The sequence below is a fragment of the Chelmon rostratus genome, chromosome 8 (genome assembly GCF_017976325.1).
Source record: "Chelmon rostratus isolate fCheRos1 chromosome 8, fCheRos1.pri, whole genome shotgun sequence".
NCBI classification, from domain to species: Eukaryota; Metazoa; Chordata; class Actinopteri; order Chaetodontiformes; family Chaetodontidae; genus Chelmon; species Chelmon rostratus.
The window spans coordinates 1,758,836-1,781,367 of NC_055665.1; the positions used below are offsets into that span (position 1 = coordinate 1,758,836).

Here is a 22,532-nt window from a genome sequence, read left to right on the forward strand (position 1 = left end):
GGTATGAATACGTTTTCAAGCCGCTGTATGTATGAGTGGTCCAAACAAAACCACCTGAGGCTGATCAGCAAAACCAGAGAGATGGTGATCGACTTCAGGAGGAAGAAGACGCTTCACAGCCACTACGGATCAAAGGGGAGGTGGTGGAGGAGGTGGAGGACTACAAATACCTCGGAGTGGTGATTGACAACAGACTGGACTGGAAATCCAACACAGAGACTGTGTACAAGAAGGGGATGAGCAGACTCTACTTCCTGAGGAAACTGAGATCCTTCAACGTGTGCAGCAACATGTTGGAGATCTTCTACCAGTCTGTGGTCTCCAGCACCATCTTCTCTGCTGTTGTTTGTTGGGGCAGCAGCATCAGAGCCAGCGACACCAACAGACTTGATAAGATCATCAAGAAGGCTGGCTCTGTACTTGGACTCAGACTTGAGTCTTTGGAGACTGTGGTGGAGAGGAGGACGCTGAATAAACTGCTATCCATCATGGACAATGATCAGCACCCTCTCCATCACACAGTGGACAGACAGCGGAGCACCTTCTCCCACAGGCTGCTGCAGCTCCGCTGTCCAAGGGACAGATACAGGAAATCTGTCCTGCCACATGCCATTACACTGTACAATAACAGCTGAAGATAATAATAATAATACAATACTTCTTACCACGACTGTTTGCTTTTGATATTTTATTATTATGTATATAATTTTTTACTGCTTGTTATTTTGATATTTTATTCTGTATAGTTTGCTCTTTTTAGTCCTATTTCACAAATTTTCACTTTCGTTATGCTTACAGTCTCGGTACACTTTATTTTCTACACACTGCCATTTGCTGTAGATATTCTTTTTTGTGCAATACTTTTTATTACTACTGTTTACTATTTTGCTATTTTATTACTATGTATATAATCTTTTTACTGCTGCTATTTTGATATTTTATTATGTATAGTTTGCTCTTTATAGTCTTATTTCAGAATTTTTCACTTATTTCACTGTGTGTAATGCTGCTGCTGCACTGCAATTTCCCAGCTTGGGATAAATAAAGTCTATCTATCTATCTATCTATCTACAACCACAAGTGTGATATTTAGGCTAAGTGATGATTCACTGATGAAGGCCATGAGAAGCTCCACTAAAAGCTAACAAGAAGACGGTGAGTTCAGACTGAACAAAGACTGAACAGACAGACGGACAGAGGAGCTGCGTATGAAAACATTTATTATCGGCTAATAAGAGATCACATGTATGAACTATTACAGTCTGAAAACAGATGACCCCACTTTTTAATTAGCATTTTTTGACATTGGAACAGAGTGAATTGATCTGTCACACATCCAAAACACAAAGAAGGAGACCAGTTATGTTGATAAATAAAAAGTTAACCATAAAATTCCTACACCTTTTTTTTCTTTTTGGCAAAGTGCTGTATTATTCCAGTAAACTACACAAAAAAAAACCATCTAACACTTGGTGAAAAATAAAAATGCCACAAAATATTCTTCACACTTTTTTCTTTTAAAACCAAACAAGGAGAAAAGAGGTTTGCTACATCATTCTGTCTGGTTTGTTGAGTCTTTATCGAGGCCGTACACTGGGCGGGCGGGCGGTGGCGAGGGTGAACCAGCTTCCTCCGAGTGGTGCATAGTTGGTTTCTGATGTCTGTTTGTGTGTTTTTATTGATTATGTCCACTCGGGACGTAAAAAAAAAGGGAGTTCAAGTTCTTCATCGATGCATTGTCATTACAACATTTCAACCTGGAAGGCACGTGATCCACAAATTTCAAGGCATTGAACAAAAACATTACAAATCCCTGTTAGTTTGATGATGAAGAGATGAACTGAGAACAGAACAGTTAAGGCTCCTGACAGCAGGAGGAGACGGACTCCTCCGATCCCTTCTGTCTTTAAGTTTGCCTTTTAAAAAACATCCAAGTAACACAAAATAACATCATCCACGACTGCAAAGCTCGACAGCTGAAAGAGACGCTCCGGAAATAATAGAAAAGCTTAAATACACCAGAGAGAACCACTCAACTAGCGATATACGATTATTTACAGCAAACCGTACGGACGCCTAACAAAAGGTTTGTTAGTGCTTTCCTAATAATGCTAACGTCGCATCAACACGTGCGCGTGACAAACCGAAGCCAGATTTGACTGGAGAGTCAGGATCCACACTGCAAAGAGTCTCCATCACCGGGACTCATCGTCACCGAGCTTCACGATCTGATAAACATGTACAGATACAGAGCTGAGAGAGTCAAACGTTCAGCCTGTAATGTCACCGTTAAGGGATGAGAAGTCGTCACGGTGAGTAACAATGATTAAATATGAGTCATAATTAGTAAATAATAACAATAATGACTTATTTGTCATTCTAGCATTTTCTTTTCCTGGCAGAAGGATCCAGAGGATTCAGTCACTGTCAGATGGAAAGCTTCGTTTGTCCTGCAGCGGAGCACTGAGGCCGAGCTGCTAGCGAACGCTTCAGAGCTCAACGACAAGTAAAAGAACATCAGTATTACAAACGAGAGAAAGAGTGAAGACCGCTGCTACTTTTTTGGTTTAAATATTTTAACAGTTTAGCAAAATGTAACTAAGTTAACGTGGAAAATAGAAGAGTTAAAAAGCAAAGAACGTTTCTAAAACCAGGTTAGGAACACTTGATCAAAAAATATAAACATCGCTGAAAAACACCAACAGTTTCTCTCCATCTCGATGGATTTCCAACAGTCGAGTTCATTTTCACAGTCCCGGACCAGGATCGACCCAGCGAGGAGTCGGTTATTTCTCACAAACATTTTCACGAGGGAAAGCTCACCGGGACGGAGCTGGAAAAGTCCCAGCACGCACGAAGAATCATCAGCCGTCAAGTAAATCTGCATTTTCCTAAAGAGTAAAGGTGATTGGTTGTGACCCTGAGAAGTGGACTGCAGATTCATTTAAGAACAAACAAAGAAAAAAAATCTTTTTCCATTTTCTTTTTTCCCGCCGTCGTCACGCTAACGAAACTCTACAACCATGCAACAGATTGCACACTAACATGACCACACATACCTAAGCAAGAAACCGTAGACGCATATATACCAACTTCATACTGATATGTAAGTTCTTTTTTTCTTTTCAAAAAATATTTTGGAAGTTTTTTTTAAATACATTTTTCTTACATTTCTATTCATCTCAAAGCTACCGTTAAAACAAGGCGTTTAGTGATATTTAACCCAGTCATTTTTACTGTCTTTTTCCTTTTCTTTTTTTTTTTCAAAAAAATATTGTGAAAAGTACTGAATTACAGAGTCAGAGGCAGGTTCAGCCGGCGGGACAGGACGAGCAAAGACGAGCGGTCGTGTTCGCGAAAAGGCAACGCTGCGGGACGCGAACGAGACGGAATCAGACTTCAAGGTAGGAAAGTCGAGAGAGCTTCCATCAGAATGTTAAATCTGTGGAACTGCTGCGTTCTGCAGTCAGGAGCGGTTTTCTTTCTATCCGGTCAAACGTCACGGAGCCTCAGAACGAGGGAGCGAAGGATTCTTTCTAGAACTGCGGCCGTCCATCACAAAGGAAGCAGAGAAACTCAAACGAGCAGGAGACCCACTTAAAGACGGAGCAGCCACGGTGCACGTTTGGCCAGAGTCAGGCGTGAATCTCAGTTTTCGGTGGCTCCGCCCTCCAGTTCGCAGCGTGTTCCCGCCCGACTCGTGTACAACTTCAACGTCAATGGATGTGAAGTAAATTTAGTTCTGCGCTTCCATTAAACTGTGGAGCTGACGGCAGACTTCAAAAAGAACGGCTGAGAAATCCTGACTAAAAATGGATCCTACATTTCCCATAATGCAACCTGATATAATCTTTACATGAGAGTCTCCCAGCTCCTCTAGAAGGACACCATAGGACTGTTTCCACAGACAGTAGAACTGCTCATAAGGAGGAGATTCACTACTGAACGTCCCTTTAATTGATCTGTTCTCGTGTGGCGGCTGTCAAAAGGCATTCTGGGAAACATGGGAACTCACTTTCATGTGTAGACACTACAGACTACTACACATTACAGATTAGAAAAGCGTCAGATTATTTGAGGGATGTTTCCTTTAAAGTTTTGTCTCTGGGCCACTTTGACTCCCTGCTTCCTAACTAACCGTCAACTTCCAGCTTCCTAACAGCCACAACACCCCCGCACCGACTGGATGCTGCACAGCACGCGTTCACGATCGGAAACGTCTCCCGATGTCCCGTCAAGCTGCCCAAAACGTAGCCAGACAGCGGAGAGCCTGCACGACCCTGCCATGACATCACTGTGACATCATCTTGGCATCCTGCCTCGCCGTGAACCTGCCGCTGAATAAAGTGACCTACAGCATTGATTCTACACATTAAGTTGTCCATACAGAACAAGAAGAGAAGAGAAAGAGGAGGAGAAGAAGAGGACGTCGCCGTGACAACTCTTCTTCTCTGCGATTGGACACAAACTGGTGGATGGATGACAGGTGGAGGAGGAGGAGGAGGAGAGGGTGGGCGACATGTGATGACCTTTTCTTTTCACACTCCTTCTTCTCAGCATCAACACGAAGGAGGAAGGATGGATGAGGAAGAGGAGGGACAATGAGTAACCTTTCACCCACTGGCCACGTGAGCTGATAAAATAACAAAAATCAGCCAATTTCCCTATTTCACCGTCCAATCAGATTTCAGGACAGGTGTAACTGCTGGCTGATGATGAACATCGATTCGTTGCTGGTGTTGATTTCTCGATAAGAGAAGAAGAAAACAGAAGAGCGTGTGGCCAATGTTAGTTTCCCCCCTGCTTACAGGATCGAGGTTGATGATGATGATGATGATGATGAAGGTGATGTCGTCAGGACAACCTCAGAAGTTGAGGTGTCTCTGGCTGGGCTGGTGCAGGTGCATGGTGCTGGCCTTCGGGGGGCGCAGCAGGTTGAGGCGTCGCAGGGCGTTGCGGGACAGCGGTTGGGTGCGTTGGGCGACGTTACCCGACCGCTGCTGCAGGAGGCCGCTGCGGGCGGAGAGCGCCGCGGCGTAGCAGGCGGAGTGGAGGCTGGAGCGACGCTGGACGACGGCCACCTCCGGCCTGCAGGGGGCAGCAGAGACAGAAACAGAGCTGTGAGAGGGAGTCACGTTTTCTCTGTCAGACAGGAAACGCATCGAATGGTGGATTGAGTTTACCTGTGGCGGGGGCCATCCAGAGCACGTCTGCCCTTCTCCTTCCCACCTGAGGCTGCCGGGGCGGAGGCCATATTTCCAGGCAACAAGCCCAGTTCCAGGTCGAGGGAGCGGGGCAGCTGGTCGAGGGTCAGTCTGGGGGGGCTGTGGTGGGCGTAGACGGACATGCTGGGGTGCTCGATCAGCAGGTTCTCCAGAGGGCTGGTCTCCAGGAGGACGGGCTGGCTGCCACGGCCGGTGAAGCAGGGCGGGGGGGTGACGAACCAGCTCTCCTCCAGAGAGCCGACGTCAAGACGGAGGAACCCACTCTCCTCTTCGTCCTCGTTGTCCTCGTCATCCTCCTCCGCCCCGCCGTCCGGGTCGGTGTCAGCTGTGGAGTTGAGGGAGGTGCAGGAGGCGTAGCGGATTGGGGGGCTGGCCATGGGGGAGGGGATCATCACCAGGTCTTCCTCCTCCTCTTCCTCCTCCTCAGGACCGACAGCGGATCCAGAGCGGCCGTCGCCACACTGACCGGAGCAGGTTTCAGCTGCAGGGACAGAAACAGCCGGAATCACTGCTTTGATCCATAATCAGGAGGTTTTTCACCCCCCAGGACATGTTTTATGAATTTAATTCATTTAAATCACAGTTAGTGGTTTCACTGTACGCAGCGTTTCAGTTCTGTGTGCCTGCATTTTGTGGCTGGACTCTGCAGTGTCACAGCAGCACAGGGGGAAAATTGATGTTGCACAGATATAAATGACACTCAGTGTAATGTCTTCCCTCTGCCAGCAGGTGGCACTGTGGCCTGTCTGTGCAGCAGTGCAGCTGTCGCATGTAAACAATCATTGTTTTGATGCTGAGCAGGCACAGAGCTGCAGGCGGGCGGCCTGACAGCTCAGCATCACATGTTCAACTGAAACCACAACCCACACGTTGCATGTTTCTGTCTGCAAACTCGCCCGAGTGCTGCTAACCTGCCGCTCGCCGACAGAGCCGGCGGACCTGCTCACGACCACCTGATCCCTGCAGCGAGCTGCAGATACAACCGCCGCGCTGTTTAAAGCACATAAAATCATCACGCACGGTAAACGTGCCGACATCCTGCACTGCTACACATCACGCAGTGCGAACCAGGAGGCGTGGCGGGGTCTGAGAGTCAGCCTCTTGGTTTTGATCCATCAGCTTCTGATGACTCACAGAGACACAGGAAGTTATGAGGTGGAGCGGCAACACGATCTCAAGCTGGCAGACTGGAAACTAAAAATAACTCTGTGTCGACTGAGCAGACGTCTGTTTGATTTCAGTTCTGTTTAAGGAGCTGCGCCGCGAGGAAGCCTGTAAATACGAACTTTTCTCTGCTGAAACTCACACAGCTGCAGCAGCGAACTGCAGGAGCTCATCACCTTCATCAGGTGCTCCTCCTGGCCCTCTGTGCCCTCGCTGTTTGTACATTTTGCTCTGTTTGTCTCCGTGCACGTCAGCCAGAGTCTGGAATTCATTTCCACATGTGGTCTGAACACTGTGGCATGAACTGACTCTGACTCCCAGGAGTCCACAGAGGAATCCTTGTTTACCCACAACAGGCCGGAGAGGCTTCAGAGTGCTGACTCAGCACCCGGCAGCTGATCTGCACACTTTATCCTCTCAGCGAGGGGACAGCCCTCGCCGCCCGAGCGCGCCGGCAGCTGAGCTCTTCCTGCGGAGGCTGCAGGCGTCCGCGGGAGTGAAGCTCTGTTGTTAGTGAGCAGCAGCAGTGTTGGAGACTTTGGCAGGCAGCGCGCTGGGTTAATGAGGTCGTCGGGGATTACGAACGAACCGGCTGACCTTCCACGCGACGGTTTCCTCTATAAAACACAAAGGCTCAGAGTCCACACAAACAGCTGCTTTCACCCGATCACCTTTAAAAACAGTCGAAAACAGAGCCAAGCATGGTCACACCGTGCAGCTGCACGGTCAAACGCTATGGGCTGCATGCAGATGTTTGCAACATGGCTGCACAGACGCAGTGAATATGACCTTTAAGGTCGCATCAAAACGAGGAAGACAACAGGAGCATGAACGTGACCACACGTTTGACTGCAGACACATCAACAACCACGAACTTCCAGGTTTAACAAATCGACAGCTGCTTAGAGATGAGATTAGAAACGTGATGTGAATATGTGTGTGTATTAAACTATAACACTGTGATGTTAGTCATTAGTTTTAGGTTTTCATGATGATGTTCCTAACTGTGAGCTTTTGGTGAAAGAAATGGGACGTCAGTGTTTCAGTTTGAAGCAGCAGCTGAAGATCTGAGACCTGATCATCCGGACCACGATCAGGATGGTGCATGAAATTCATGCTTTATTTGGGTCATATCTGTTGTGTGTGAGCTGACACTGTGAGCTACATGAATAGACCTGACTTGTCCTCGAGGACGTTCACCTTTAGACCTTCAGACGTCCACAAACCACCTCAGAACTCTTCTTCCTCTGCTCTGAAACAGCCTGAACACTCGTTCTCAGCTCATGAGCAGGCTGTAACTTTATGATGCACCTCAGAGAAACACAACACGCTGTCCAGGTGTGTGATGGAGTGTGTTTAGCTGGGGGGTGTCAGAGGCGTCTCTGTGCCCATACATGTCCACGGGCCCAGAACGGGAACTCCAGCTCCAGCACCGTCTATTTTTACCTCTTCTGGTTCCTCTTTTGTTTGACCTGTTTACAGGTTGACTACCATAAACTGCCTGATGGCACCCTGCCGCGCCGCCCCCCCCGCCCCCACCCAGCCGGCCTCTGTTTCTCCCCCCTCCCGCCTGAAATATTCACACGGCTGTGGAATCGGAGACGGTCGAGTCGAGTCGAGACCGGCGGCGGGTGAACGGAGCCAAACCAGAGCGCTGCTGAGCTTCACTCAGAGCCATCTGGATCCACACAGTGGGTCACGTTTCTGTGTACAGTGTGTGTGTGTGTGTGTGTGTGTGTGTGTGTGTGTGTGTGTGTGTGGCTTGAACCTCGCTGGGGGGGGGGTCGCGTCTGTTTTGACTGGGGTCTTTTTTTGCTCTCAGATGCTCGGCTGCCACTCAAACAGTCTAAAGTTTAACGGTATCTTTCTGCATCTGTGCATCATCTCAACTCAAGGTCTGCTTACTAGCTTTTCATGGAGCTTCAGCTGAACTCATGGTCTTCATCAGCAGCCGCATTTGACTCATTTGACTTGTTAGAGACACATTTACATGATTTTGTGTGTGAAGTTCAGGTGAATTTAAGATTTTTATGTCATATTTCTGTTCTTTCTCTAAAATATTCAGACACTTTCGTGCTGTGATTCTGGTGCGTCTTCAGTATCTTCATCTGCAGCTGCACCCCGAAGACGAGCTGCATCCAGACTTTATTTGATTTACGGCGCCGAAGCGGGAGAACGCACCATCTGACGGCTGAAATTAGCTAAACAAGCGTTCGGATCCATCTGAGGTTTGTCTCAAAAATGTTTCCCAACAGCTGCGGCGAGTCTGACTGAGTCGTCTGTGCACGAACACGTGAGCTGGATCATAACTGTCAGAGCGTGTATTTACTCTTTGCTTTGTGCGGTTCGTGTCATGGACTGATATTATCTGAGGCTGCGTGTGTGGTTACAGGATTTGCCTGCAGCGTGTTCGTTAAACTAAAGCATGCTGATTACTGGTTCAGTTGATAGGAGGAGTTAACCTGACGGAGGGGAAGGAGGACTCTGGATTTATTATCTGCTGAGCAGCTGAAACAATTAACTGATCAGCTGATTCATCCAAAAACATTTTGATAATCAATAAATTGTTTAAGACATTAATTCTTTTAAAAATGGCAAAAAAAAAAAGTTCTTATATAACTTGTGTAATTTCCTGGTTTTTCAAATGAACTTCCTCACATGTTAACCAGGTTACCTTCATATTATATTCTCATGAGACCTACCCAGGTAGTTGACCAGGATCCAGTCTTCGTCCTCCTCCTCTTCCTCTTTGCTGTCTCCGGGTCTGCTGCATCGACTCAGCTCCTCCACATCGTCCCCAAACAGAGCGCTGGCGAACCTCTGGAACATCCCTGGACGTCCTGCGGGGGCGCGAGGCTGCGGGAGGGGCTCAGGGTGGCGCGTGGCTCGGGGCGACGGCGGGGAGGCGTGCCGCACACTTTGGTCATCAGCTGCAGGGTTCACGGCGGCGAGAAGGCTCCGGAAAGGTGCTAAAGTGCATCAATAAGGTGTGGTCATGGATCATCTGAGGGCCAGCGGACGCAGGCTGGACATCGCTCGGCGTCGGGGTCGTCTCGATGAGTGCAAAAGTACAAAACGAGCCCTGAGAGGAGAAAAGAAAGAAACTGAACCGACAGGATCCAACAAAACTCAAACCAGAGCTGCTCTTCCGAGTCTCAGGTCAACTGAGTTTAAAGAAAGTCTAGTTTCAAAGCATGAGTCGCGTTCTCAGGGAGTCCAGTCTCATGACAGTTCATCCAAGTCAGACTCAAGTCCTCATTTCTTAACTTCAACCTGTATTCATTAAGGTTTTGGCCACTTGGGGGCAGCAAAACAAGCAGAAAACACAACGTTGAACATATTATCACCTTCTAATATAATCATGGCAAACTTGTAAACAACCAGCTGCCTGTTTCCACACGCAGCAGACACGACAGGACCAACTGTTCCTGTCTGTTTTAGCTCCGTTTCTGCTCTCTACCGACGGAAAACCTCTTTAGCTGCTAAATGCTACGCTACGTTCGCCAGCTCGTCTCTGACTGCGTCTGCTGCAGAGCAGGTAGCGAAAAGTGAAGCTGCAGATTCAGCCGATGATAAACTGACTCAGCAGCGTTATTCATCGCAAAGTCGTGAATTTGCCGTGTGTGAGAAGTTTTTGTTCCAGAACAGAATGTGGGTCAGACAGTGAATCTCTGCAGCCGGCCAAGTAATTATCATGATTATTATTACCGGTAACCTCGTCAACCAACACCCCCACATACTGTAAACACTGCAAACACTCAATGCTGCAGGAGAATCTGACCAACCGGCTCTGTAACACTCAGAGCTAATGATCTTTTCTGCTCTCCTTCCTTTTTATGGCCAATCTGGTCATATAAAGGCTAAACACACACACACAGACACGCACACGCATGCACACGCACACAAACAGGCTCGTGAGCTCTTACGAGGCTGTAAAGTCAGGCAGGATTAATTTCCTGTCAGACGCGATGGAGGCGAGCAGCAGCTGCAGTTTCCTCGGTTATTAAGCCGATGGAGGCGAGCACAGAGATGCTGTCCTGTCTGTGTTTCGTTCAGCAGTAAATAAAGAGGCGTGCTGTGTTCAGAGGATGCACACACACACACACACACACACACACACACACACACACACACACACACACACACACACACACACACACACACACACACACACACACACACACACACACACACAGCTGGCTGGCAGCCGCTCTGCTGGCCTCACTACAGTCTTTCATGCTGGGAAAGTATTAGCAGACAGAATAAGAAGTGATCAGTGTTGCTGTCTCGCTGCAGCTGCCGTATGAAGGGGAAGGGAAGGAGGCTTCCTCTGGCACAAGTCGGCAATGCCCCCCCCCCCTCACTCTTCAAATCCTACTTTTACAGTTTCAGTTGATTTGCTCACTAACCGCTCTTTAAACAGCGTCCTCTAACTGTCAGATAACAGAAGTTAATATTCTCATCTAGGTTGCATTCAGTGTGAACTGCGCTCACAGCAGAAAGCTTGATGACGAGCAGCGAATGATTGGTGGTATTTTTATTATGCTCTGACTCTCAGGCTACATACAACTCTCTGATTGGTGGAGCAGTCAGACAAGAAACTCTGCAGACACTGCTGAGGGAAAAAACACTTATTATAAATTATTATTATATCTGTATTTTTGACTAAGTAATAAGTTGGTACACACAATTCTTTTGGATGGAAAGCTCAATAAACACTGTCATCATAATGTGATATGATAAATTGATAGAAATTCATACAAATGCAGCATTGTGTATGTGCATTCATGCTGTTTTAGGTTGGTTTTTTTTTTAGGTGTTTTATTTGCTCTAGGATAAGGCCTTAAACGATTGCTAGGTTACACAAAGTATTGGAACAGCAGGTTCAGTAACTTTGCACAACTAAATAAGGTACAGTAACAGATATGACGTATACGTATAAGGTCTTATTCAGGTATTTTCAACATTATAAAGACACACCTTTGCTTACAATAAGAGCGATAACAACACAAAACATAAAAATGTACAGTTGTGTTTTAACAGTTTTGTTAGTTGAATCTGGAGTGACTTCAGATTTCAGTGCTGCGTTTTTCATTTTGGCAGGTTTGAATCACACATTGTGCCTTTAAAATGTGAGCTAGCTAAAATAATCACCACCAGGAGGGTAACAGGATTATTTTTTACTAAAATACAAACTGGATGAACGCAGGGTACGACTAGTTATGTCGGATTCTTGTCGACTTTGTCTGTCGGATGCCCAAATGTCGGATTTTTTTTGAACGCGCACAATCTTACAAACGAATGATGCCGGCTGTGGTGCGTTTAATTCCTCGGGCGGCAGCTCGTATTTCTCTGTTGTCATATTCTTTACACGTAGACACAAACAACACAGATCGCTCCTCTGTTAGAGAACAAAAGCCGAAGTCGGCCTCTGCAAAGAGCGAGAGACAGAAAACAAAGGTTTTAACTGACGGTCACAACAGCAAGCTGATAATCTGCTGCACCTGTTCCTCCTCCACTATCCACCCTCCTCCACCCTCTCACGACATGTTAGACGCAAATACTAAATATGAATGTTTTCAGATTATCATCATGATCTCAAGAGACAAAGAAAAGATCATTTGAGTTTGTTTTATGGGCGGTTCGTGTCGTGAAACGGGTCATAGCTGCTGCTTTGTGTTGACCGACACCGCAATTAATGCATCGACTTCATCACAGACGCATAATTTATTCACACCAGAGTAAAACAGGCGGAGAGGCAGACGATGCGTCCAGTCCTTCAGTCTGAATTAATACAGTGTGTAGACTGCAGGATTACACACAAACCGCAGCGGAGGTCCCATAATCTGGGATGAAGAGGAGGATAAAACCCACATTATCTTGTGGTTGGGTAACAACATCGTATATACGGGCTACTAAAGCAAAAGCAGAGCTACGTGACAGTAAAATTCAATAACATATCGAGTGGGGTTGGACTGATTTACATCGTATTTTTCCAATAAAATATCCGATAAATCAACTTAAATATCCGTGATAAAAAAAGATGTCTCAAATAAAAAAAATATCATGTGTTATGTTCTCAGATCCAAATGTCTTCAAATGTCTTGTTTTCTCAAGAGTCAACAGTCCAAAACTCAAAGACAATAAACACATATAAAACAGGGAGGAGCAGTGAATTGTCAAATCTGGGAAGCCAAACAAAAGCAGGAGAAAATCCTGAAAATGTCAATAATAACTTCCTTCAGATTTCCTGTTTTGTTCGACCAACAGTCCAAAACCATCATCGTTGACTGTCAAATGGTGTTGAGAAAATCTGCAAGTCCTCATTTACAAAAAGGTAAAAACAGGGAGTGTTTAGCATTTTTACTTGATAAATGACAAAGCACCACAATGGCTGTCGATTCATTTTCACGTCTGTGGTCTATCAGACTAATCGGCAGACTATTTCAGAGCCAATGTGATTTAGCGACCAGCCGGGGGGACAAAAAAGACAAACTGGTCCAATAATCTGGAGCAGCAGCCTATGTGTCGGTCACACCAGAGAAGGGGAGGAGGCTGTAATTCTACACCGGCTGGGCAGGACCGCTTGGCTGTTCAACTTTTATCTCCCGAAATATGTTCTGAAAATACTTCCCATAACAAACTGGGAACTTCTTGTAGTCAAGTCGAGAAAACAAACATGGAAGTTTTGCAGAGCGAATACAGCTGCAGCTAACATCAACAGCCTAGCAAGATTAAGCTAGCACCGCAGAGTAAGACGAATAAAAACCATCGTAAACGATCACAAACGTCGCGTAACGTCTTAATGTTCGTCTGTTTCTTAAAGATCAGCGTGTCTCCGCTGTAATGTGGATGAAAAAGATGATTAGCATCAGAATATGAGGCACAGGAGCCGTTAACGTTCACCGAGAGGACAACAAAGAACTCACCTGCGGCGGAGAGACAAGATGTAAACGGTTCAAATCGTGATTAAAATCCTTAAAACTGAGGTAGATGCGTTACTTTTCGAACAATATAAAAACTTAAGGTTTCTTCGCGGAAGAAATAAAATATAAAAAACGTTTTTTCAGGGACTGTACATCGGGAGTCACAGTGTGGTTCAGCCGTTTTTTCCTTCAGTCTGTTTCCTCCTCAGTCCCCAGACTGATCCTTCTTTTGTTGTTGTTGTGGAGCTCCAACAGCTGATCGGCGTGACGTCGCCAAGGACAGCCTATCGGAGGGGACGGCCCTGGAGCGGCTCGGCCAATCACACGGGGCGTTACGAGCTGTCACTAACCCACGTGACTCCGCGTCCCCTTCCTGAAAAGGACATGACTGGGCAGAGCGCTGAGGGTTTGGGAGGAATAACACCACTAAATCTGCGTTTTCCCCCTGAAACAGGCACATTACGCTCTCACGTTACATAAGCAGACTAACATCCGGGTCAGGCTTCAGGGTTTCCTGTTTTCTAGCTATCCACACACCCGAAGAATGCCAACGTTCAGCAGAGACACAATTAAACAGCTGTAAAGTGCCATAATGGGGTCATAAAATAATCACAGCCAGAGAAAACAGTGAGTGGATCTTTCCAGATCACCTTTGGTCAGAGCTGAATTTTATTACTGTCTTCATTTAACTTGTGACTCACAAGGACATCGTTCAAACATAGTTATGTAATAAAGCTCAGCTGCTGAAAACAATAAGCACATGAAAAACATCATATTTTTATCTGCATAATCATGTTTCTGACCTCTGGATGAAGTGAAAGCGTTGCTGGATTTGTCTCAAACTGTAGAGGAAGCAAAGTGAATCAACACAGCAGCACTGCAATGTCATTTCATATCCTGAAGCCGCCCGCTGACTTTAATTTACAGAAATGTTTCACAGAATCTGGCAACCAGATGAGCAAAGAGTGGAACTACACTATAATCTTGTAGTAAAACAGCTAACAAGGCAATCAGGTGCTACCTATTAGCTCTGTGTGGCTAGCATGGTTAGCATGCAGCCTGTCTGAACGGCAGATATGAATTTGTTATATTTAATTGAATTATTTCTGCCGTGTTTGTAGTTTTCACATCACTGTAAGCAGCTACAGCATCAAAGGAACGTTTAAGGGAAGACAGACGTGGCCTGTGAGAAGTCACAGGCCACGACTTTCCACAGAAGCACCACTTTTCCCCTCACATTTCTGTTTGCTCAGATGGAATAAAGATGCAGCATGTTCGTGTATTTCTGAACTTTGAGCAGAGCCAGGTTAGCCTGCTGGCTGCAGCTCCATACTTAATACGCCTGCATGAAACCGATATCCGTCGTCTCATCTCGCTCCTGGCATGAGAACAAATGGGGAGGCATGCCGGCAGAATACAGTGTGGCACCGACACGCAGCCTCACAACCAGCCACCTCTCAGTTTGAGCAGCGCTGCACGGGAAGCGGACTGAAGTCTAATAAACCAACACAATTTACAGACAGGTCAAATGAGTTCGTGCATGCAGAGGGCACCTTAGGCCACCTCTTCTGGTTTTGCCCAAAGCTAAACAAATTCTGGTCAGACATTTTTAAATGCTTTTCTGATGTTTACAACTGTGACATCCCACCAGACCCATACACTGATATTTTGTGCAGAACCCAGTATCTAGTATCTCTACCCCTCTTACAACGAAAGACAATACAATATGGCATGGTTGTTGCAAAAAGGAACATATTATCCCTTTGGAAAAATGAAGATGTCCCTTATTTCAAAACATGGCGAGACCCTGGCATAATACCTCCTACAACTCTGCAGAATTTGACAAAATGTGGCAACCTTTTCTATTTTAATTATCCAAAACTAACTGAAGCACCTGTTTTGTGGATATGAATCTGACTATAACCAGTGTACATGTACTGTATTTATGTATAAAAATGTCTCAGATATTTAGCTCAGCCAATTTGGTGCTGATTGTTTTGCTAACTGTTATGTTTTTATATCCTTGGAGAGCAAGTTTTTGGTTTGGTTTTATGTATTTATTATTTATTTTGATTTTTTTTTTCTTTTACTTTTTGTCTTTTGTCTGCCTCCCTTTGGGAGGGCGGAAAGGTTCCCTTGTTGTTGGGTTGTGTTCTTGTGTGTTTATGAAACTGAAAACGTATAAATAAAATATATATATATAAAAAAAATGAGTTCGTGCATTTACTCAAATATGCCATTTAAGTCCAGTTTGGGTTATTTGGGCTTTACTTGAGTATTTCAGTTTTATGCTACTTTGTACTTTTATTCTGCGACACTACAAACAGAAATATTCACCACATCTATCGACAGCTTTAGTTTGTTGAATTGTTTTAAAGCTGAAATGACAAGCTGAAGGTAAAAGTGGCTGAAATAAGTTATGAGGTTCCTCACAGGATCACCCCCATGCCGGATGAGGCTAAGAGCAGATATTCGGGTTCGACAGACCCCTTGGGGGACATCAGGCAGCCCAGCCTCCCCCTCCCACTGGCCTGCAGGAAGACAGAGGCTGCACAGATCGATGCCATCTCGAGCCCTGAATATGTTCTCTGTCCTCAGACTGGAAAGACCTCCAAGATGTTCTTAATCATTCAGCTGTGAAGATCTTGAGCTTTAAAGATGTTCTCCAGTCAAACACTAAAGATGCAGTTTTTATTCAGCGCTCGCCAACTGAAACTGGAGAAAAATGATCCACTCTTCATTTCAAAGTTTGCTGCTGTTGTGGGATCATCTGCGCGCTGTGACCTTTGACCTCCCGGCGTCCAGATCCTCAGATCCTGCAGACTGAAGCTGCTAAAATGTAGAGCACAAACTGCTGCTGCTGCTCGACATGTTGGCAGGTATCCATCCATCTGACGATGACATGTAATAAAACAGAAGCAGACAGACGGGTTGGCGGGGAGGCTGTCTGTCTGCTGAGGACGAGTCCGTCTGCACACTCCTGTCTCAGCTTGTTGATTTTAATGACGGCAGACGTTACTGTAACTCGGCAGGAATGAAAGTATTCAGACAGGTGATGTCCTCTGCACGTCTGAGGCTGCACTGACACCTGTTATTAAAATGAGATCTGGATCCGGATCCAGATCTCATTTTAATAGCAGGTGTAAACGGGGCCTAACACTCAAAAGATGTGAATATTCCTGCTGCCCAGAGGATGAACCCACACTGCTGGATGCTGCTGACCTCTTGACTTCTATCACCAACAAAGTCTAATTTATCTAAACTATTTGACCAAAAGCATGCAGACAAAACCTGTGTGATAGGTCTGAATGAACACTACATGGATAAAAAATACAAAATTATTTGTTGTTTTCATCGGTTTGCTCTAATTTATCATTTTTGCTGTGAAACATTGGATACTGTGATCTCTTCTTACCTCTGGAAAAAGGAAAAATCACCCTTTGCTTGAACTTCATGTCTACATTAACGGCATAACTGTTTCACTTTAGCGCAGCAAATAATTAAATTAATTTTAAATGTTGCTTCACTGATTAATCGTTTGGTCTGTGAAATAACAGCTGGTCATCCTCGCTGATGGAAAGAGGAAGTGACCCTAAACTTTCTGTACATTTGGTTCCTCTGTGCACGTGTTGAAAAACAGAGCGAGAAAGCAGGAAGTTCCTCATCCTGCACGGAGGGACAGGAAGGGCGGCGCGAGGATCGTTCACGGTGTGGACGACACACCGAGGACGTTTAGTCCTGCTGTCGGGGGTCCAGACACACACCTGTCAAACACAACAACACACAGGTTCACCCCACCGCTGAATGATTTCATGACAGAAATATACGACTTCTGTCCTCAGCACAGTGAGAAAAGACAAAAATCAGGTTCTTCTCTGTGCGTCCAGTGATGTGTTTTCATGTAGCTTAGCATAAAGGCTGGAAACCAGAGGGAACTGCTAGCCTAGCTCGCGCTAAAGTAAACAGAAAATTATTGAATAAAGACAAAACGCATATTAAATTCAGCCTCATTAAGCCGCACAAACACCTTTAAAAACAACTTCTCATCTGATCCTGGACAACAAATACAAGTCATGCTAACATCCAGCTAATGCTAGCATGACTTGCTATCGCGATACTTGCCGTCTTCTCCAGAATCAGATGAGAGACTGATTATGTTTCATCTCTGAACTTCCACCATAGAAATAGATCCATCACACTGCTAGCTTAGCTTAGCACGATGCAGATAAAAGTGCTGCTCTGTCAAAAATAAATGGTGCTAAAATGGTGAAGACTGACAGCCATTAGCATTATCAAAAACGGGGGAAGCTGTATTAACAGTAGTTATCTAGCATGAATACGATCGTATTCTGACTGTTCAAAGCTTTGATTCATTCTCCAACCACTCAAACACTTGCTAATGTTATCAAGCTCACACATTAGCTTGCTAGCTAACACGCAACCAGGGCTAATATCAAATGAACTCTTTGTGAGGGTCGCGATGAGCCTGTAGCTTTGTGTCAAAAGATAAAAAACCATTAATAAATAATACTCGAGGTTCAATAAAGATATCCAATAGTATTAGGTTTAAAGGCCCTGGAGGGTAATTAACCCTTTAACCCTGCTGGCGTCCACATCCTCCTGCGTGTCACTGCGACTTTGTTTTTTATAATAATCTGAGGATGTTTCTGAAAATGAGCCACAAACTTAAATTTGTTCCATGTAAATGCAAAGTTCAGATAAAGTTATTACACAATAAACTTCCACCAAGTTATCTCCTCTTTATCCTTATTTCTTTTTATGTATTTTTTTCTGTATTAAGTGTACAATTTACACACTATCAATATTTTAAAATGTTTTTAAGTTCTTTACGTGTCTTACTGCAAAAACGGGTTTCTCCTGCAGGACAGTGAAGGCATGAACTGAGGTCATTAGATCACATAACAGCTTTGTTTTCCGTTATGAAATCTCTACCTATTACATAGCAGTTGTTCTGATATCCACCTCCAGAGAGGGACCGGGAGCTGAACCCTGACCCCGGCATGTCACCGGCCTCGCTGTGTGTTGGTTTGTGTGCAGAGCCGCTTCCAGAGCTGAGAATCTTTCCGTGTGGAAAAACACACACGGCAGCATGAGCGCAGGACACAGACAACATGTTGCTCTAGATTTTTCCATTCCCAATAACAAGGTCACACCTGTACAGTTCAGACATCAGAACACTGATAAGAAGTCCTTCACCGCTCCCTTCCTGTTTTCTTTTCCCTCCATACGGTTACATCACATCGTCTCCACTCAACCCTGACCTGCAGCCTGAAACTACAACTGGAAAACACTGTTGGATTCTGGGAAATGTAATACATCACGGCTTTTTCCATACTTGGAGTTTTTGATGAATTAAAGGGACGGAGAACACAGGTGAGGGAACTTACTGGTACCCTGGAACACCCTGAAACCTTTCAGGCTTATCGGTGAGATAAAATGTGTCTGCAGTGAACTACTGTTACTGGAACCAATGAGCTCGGAGCCACAGACAGGAAGTCTCGAACACATTGTTGGTGTGAAATAATAGAACAACACTAAATTCACCCTTTAACACATGAAGAGGTGGTCCAGATAATTTCAGTGTTATTGAGACATGCTCGTCCCCTGCTGATAGACGGTCTCGTGTCCATCTTATTTCACATAAACTAAGTCACATCTTCCTCATTAGCTGTTATCGCAGCACTGATGAAGCACACAAGGTGCTCAGCACTGTGTGCGTGGGAGCGTCATGGACTAAATGTCCTGTTTGCCTGCAGTAATAGGTAATCACTGTGAGACATCACATTCAGCGCTCACAACAACGCGGCCGCCGTCCTTCTGCTGCATCTTTATACAATCTGGCTAATGTTTACTGTCGGTGTTGCACAATGTTGTCCTGTGTGAGCACAGAGGGGGGGTCAGTGACCTCCTGCTGCTGTCACTGCAGGCTTATTGAGTAATTTATATATACTGTAAGAGTAACTCCGGAGGAATGAGTGTTACATACTCGCTTCACGTGGGCTTGAAGACGTGACGTCTTTAAAAGACGGTCATTTGTTCTTTATGGGCGAAAATGTTGAGAAATACACTGAAAGCTAGCAGCTCTGTGAGGCTGCACTTAGCACGGCGGTGCTTTGAGCTAAATGCTAACAACAGCATGCTAACTGAGCTAACATGTTGATGTCTATGGTTGCTATTCTAAGTGTGTGAGCATACTTAAAAGACAACAACAATGCACATACCCCTGCGTTAAATGAGCTTCAAACCAAAGGAGAAATGATCTACACCTGATCTCAAATCATTTTTATGATCACGTAATATAGTTTTATCTGTTTTCAGATGCTTGAGTTTTCATTTTAGCGCGTATAAAGCCGTAAACTCTCACAGCCACTCGGCCTGTTTGCAGCATCTCCGGCTGTTGACTGTTGCCGTGGTGATGAGCTGTGTCAGTCAGGGTTCAGCAGCCCATCGGGACGTAAACATGCAGGGAGGAATGTAGGCCGGGCGGCGGCGGCACACTGACCTCTGCGGTGTGAGAGGTCGCAGCTTTACAGCCTGCAGCCTGCACACATGACGAGCAGCAGCAGCGGTGGAAGAAGTACTCAGATCCTTCACTTTGAAGTACTAATACTGCACGGTGACAACGCTTCACTACAAGTAAAAGTCCTTCAGTTCATCACCAGCATTCAAAATCAAATCAACAGTGTGAAAAATCTGAATCTATTCTAATCAGAAGAAGTAAATAATTTATTGCTGAACTCATACTAAGACTACTTTTACTGAAGTAAAAGGTCTGAGTACTTCGTCAGATGTTGGATGAGGATTATGATGATCATGTTTCTGACTGAAGTGACGCTGCTGCTGCTCATCGGGGAGGAACCTGCAGGTCTGCAGGGTGGAGGCAGTGTTTGATGCTCACAGAGAGTTTGGGTGGAGCGTCACTTTGACTCACAATAAGCTTTGACAAGTGCGACCACAAACAAACATGTGAGCTCCCCCAGGAGACACTGCAGTGAGGGGCGGGGAGTGACGAGCTGTGACATTCATCTCTGCTCCTGAATTCAGACGTGTTGCTTCTGCAGAAAACGCCCTGAAGTCTGCAGGAAAAATGTGAAAAGTGACATCTTTCTCCTGAGTTGCATCAGCTGAGCGGGAGGTGGGACCAACCGCAGAAAGCCGGCACGCCATTGGCTCCTCACGTCCCGTCACTCACCGCGGTGAACTCGTCCTCTGCTGGCTGCCCTCCAGCCCTCAGCTCATAAAGCGAGTTAATAATAGAGGTGAAGTCATAAAACGCAGCCTGTTTCCTTTCTCCATCAAAATATCTCGAGGAGAGTACAGGAAGAAAGTGAGTCACCGTTTGGAAAATAAGAGTCTGACTGAAGACGTCCAGGATTTTAAATGATGACACGTCCTGCAATTCAACAAGCAAAAGATCCAGAAGTGAGCAAATAATGGAGCTTTTTCACTGTTTATTTACAGACTTTGACAGGATCACTGCTGTCGACGAGGTGACGAAGACGAGCTGCTCATACAGCAACACTTCTAGTATATTTACATACACAAGTACGTGTATGTCTTCATATCTATGAATGTATGTGCAAGTTTCTTAAATATTTCTCTACTACAAGTAAAAGTCCTGCATTTAAAACTAAAAAGTATACGTTTACTTAAAAGTATTCAAAATAAAAGTATTGATTCTGCAGGAAATATGAAAATGAAAAAATCGAACTGGAAACTAAAGCTGTCAAAGAAATGAATTAAAGTAAAAGGTTTCGTGGTTTCCAGGTGTCCTCGTGGCTGTTTGCTCATATATTTGTGCACATAAATCTTGATTTGTAAAGTAACTAAGGCTGAGGATGAAGTGTTTCCTCACAGCCTGAACCCTGCAGGATGCTGTTCATGCAGTTCACGTCACGAACAGCAGAAATAAACATAACCACCCAATCAGGCTCAGCTGATTGTAGATGACAGACCAGCATCAGACCATCATCAGATCGGCAGCAGACCAGCATCAGACCGGCATCAGATCAGACCAGCAGCAGATCAGCATCAGACCAGCATCTGACCAGCATCAGACCAGCAGCAGATCAGCATCCGATCGGCATCAGACCAGAATCAGATCGGCAGCAGACCGGCATCCAATCGGCATCAGATCAGCATCTGACCGGCATCAGATCAGATCAGACCAGCAGCAGACCAGCAGCAGATCAGCATCAGACCAGCAGCAGACCAGCAGCAGACCAGCATCCGATCGGCATCAGACCAGCATCAGACCATCATCCGATCGGCATCAGATCAGCATCTGACTGGCATCAGATCAGACCAGCAGCAGATCAGCATCAGACCAGCTCAAAGCCACTGATGCAACATTTGTGAATGTTGAGCAGCAACTAGCCGGCGGCTCGGGATGCAGACGTCTGTCAGCGTCTCAAAGAAGACACAACAACAGCCGACCTGCAGGCCAAACCAGTCTGCTAACACCACGCCGCCTGCCACTCACGTCCTAACTGGGACATCACACAGGGATGTTTTGACGCCTGAGGGTTTGGGTTAAAGCTCGCCAACATCTTTCTTCGCTCCCGTCACTCATCAATCATTTGTTTAAAGGAGCAGTCCGACACTTCTTTGCTTTCTTAGTGAGAAGGTCGATAACACTCATGTTTAAATGTCAAAGTAAGGCCAGCAGACAGTTAGCTTAGCTTAGCTTAGCAGCTAGCCTGGCTCTGTTAAACAGAATACCCCTCCCAGCCCCCCTAAAGCTCTCTGATGCATCCGGTTGGTTTAATTTGCACAGAAACTGAAGTGAGAAGACGACACATTGTGGTTTAGTGACTCCTTCCTTTAATTACAATTTGACTAATTAATAATTTATTAATCAGGGACAGCACACATGAATTAACATTTTATGATGCAAATGTGTCCAATTTAGCCAAATTAGTCTAATTTTCATCCCTCATTCATGCTGTCATAGAGAGAAAAATGTGTTTCTAAATTATGTTTTGGAAATCTCCACGGCGAGCGACTAGTGGTCCATCAGGGGTTCATGACTCGTCCAGTGATGGACAGGTGACATGATGGACAGGTGACATGATGAGAACTGATCTTTATGGAGGCTCTTCTGCCTGGAAGATGCTTTTCTTTAGAAACTTTTTCTTTGTCTTTGTTTGCAGTTTATGGTCTTTGGATTTGGTTTGTGCTGAGTTTTTTATGACAC

The 22,532-nt window shown here is 45.4% G+C and overlaps 1 protein-coding gene across 1 annotated transcript; it reads right to left on the reverse strand.

Annotated features, from left to right (window-relative positions):
* Nucleotides 1-3,236: 3,236 nt before the first annotated feature.
* Nucleotides 3,237-13,523, reverse strand: tp53inp1 (tumor protein p53 inducible nuclear protein 1). Its single transcript, XM_041943371.1, is given in 5 exon segments — nucleotides 3,237-5,088; nucleotides 5,184-5,706; nucleotides 9,092-9,265; nucleotides 9,268-9,471; nucleotides 13,319-13,523. Coding segments are annotated over 4 exon segments (969 nt in total). The 5' UTR covers nucleotides 9,317-9,471; nucleotides 13,319-13,523; the 3' UTR covers nucleotides 3,237-4,865.
* Nucleotides 13,524-22,532: the final 9,009 nt, after the last annotated feature.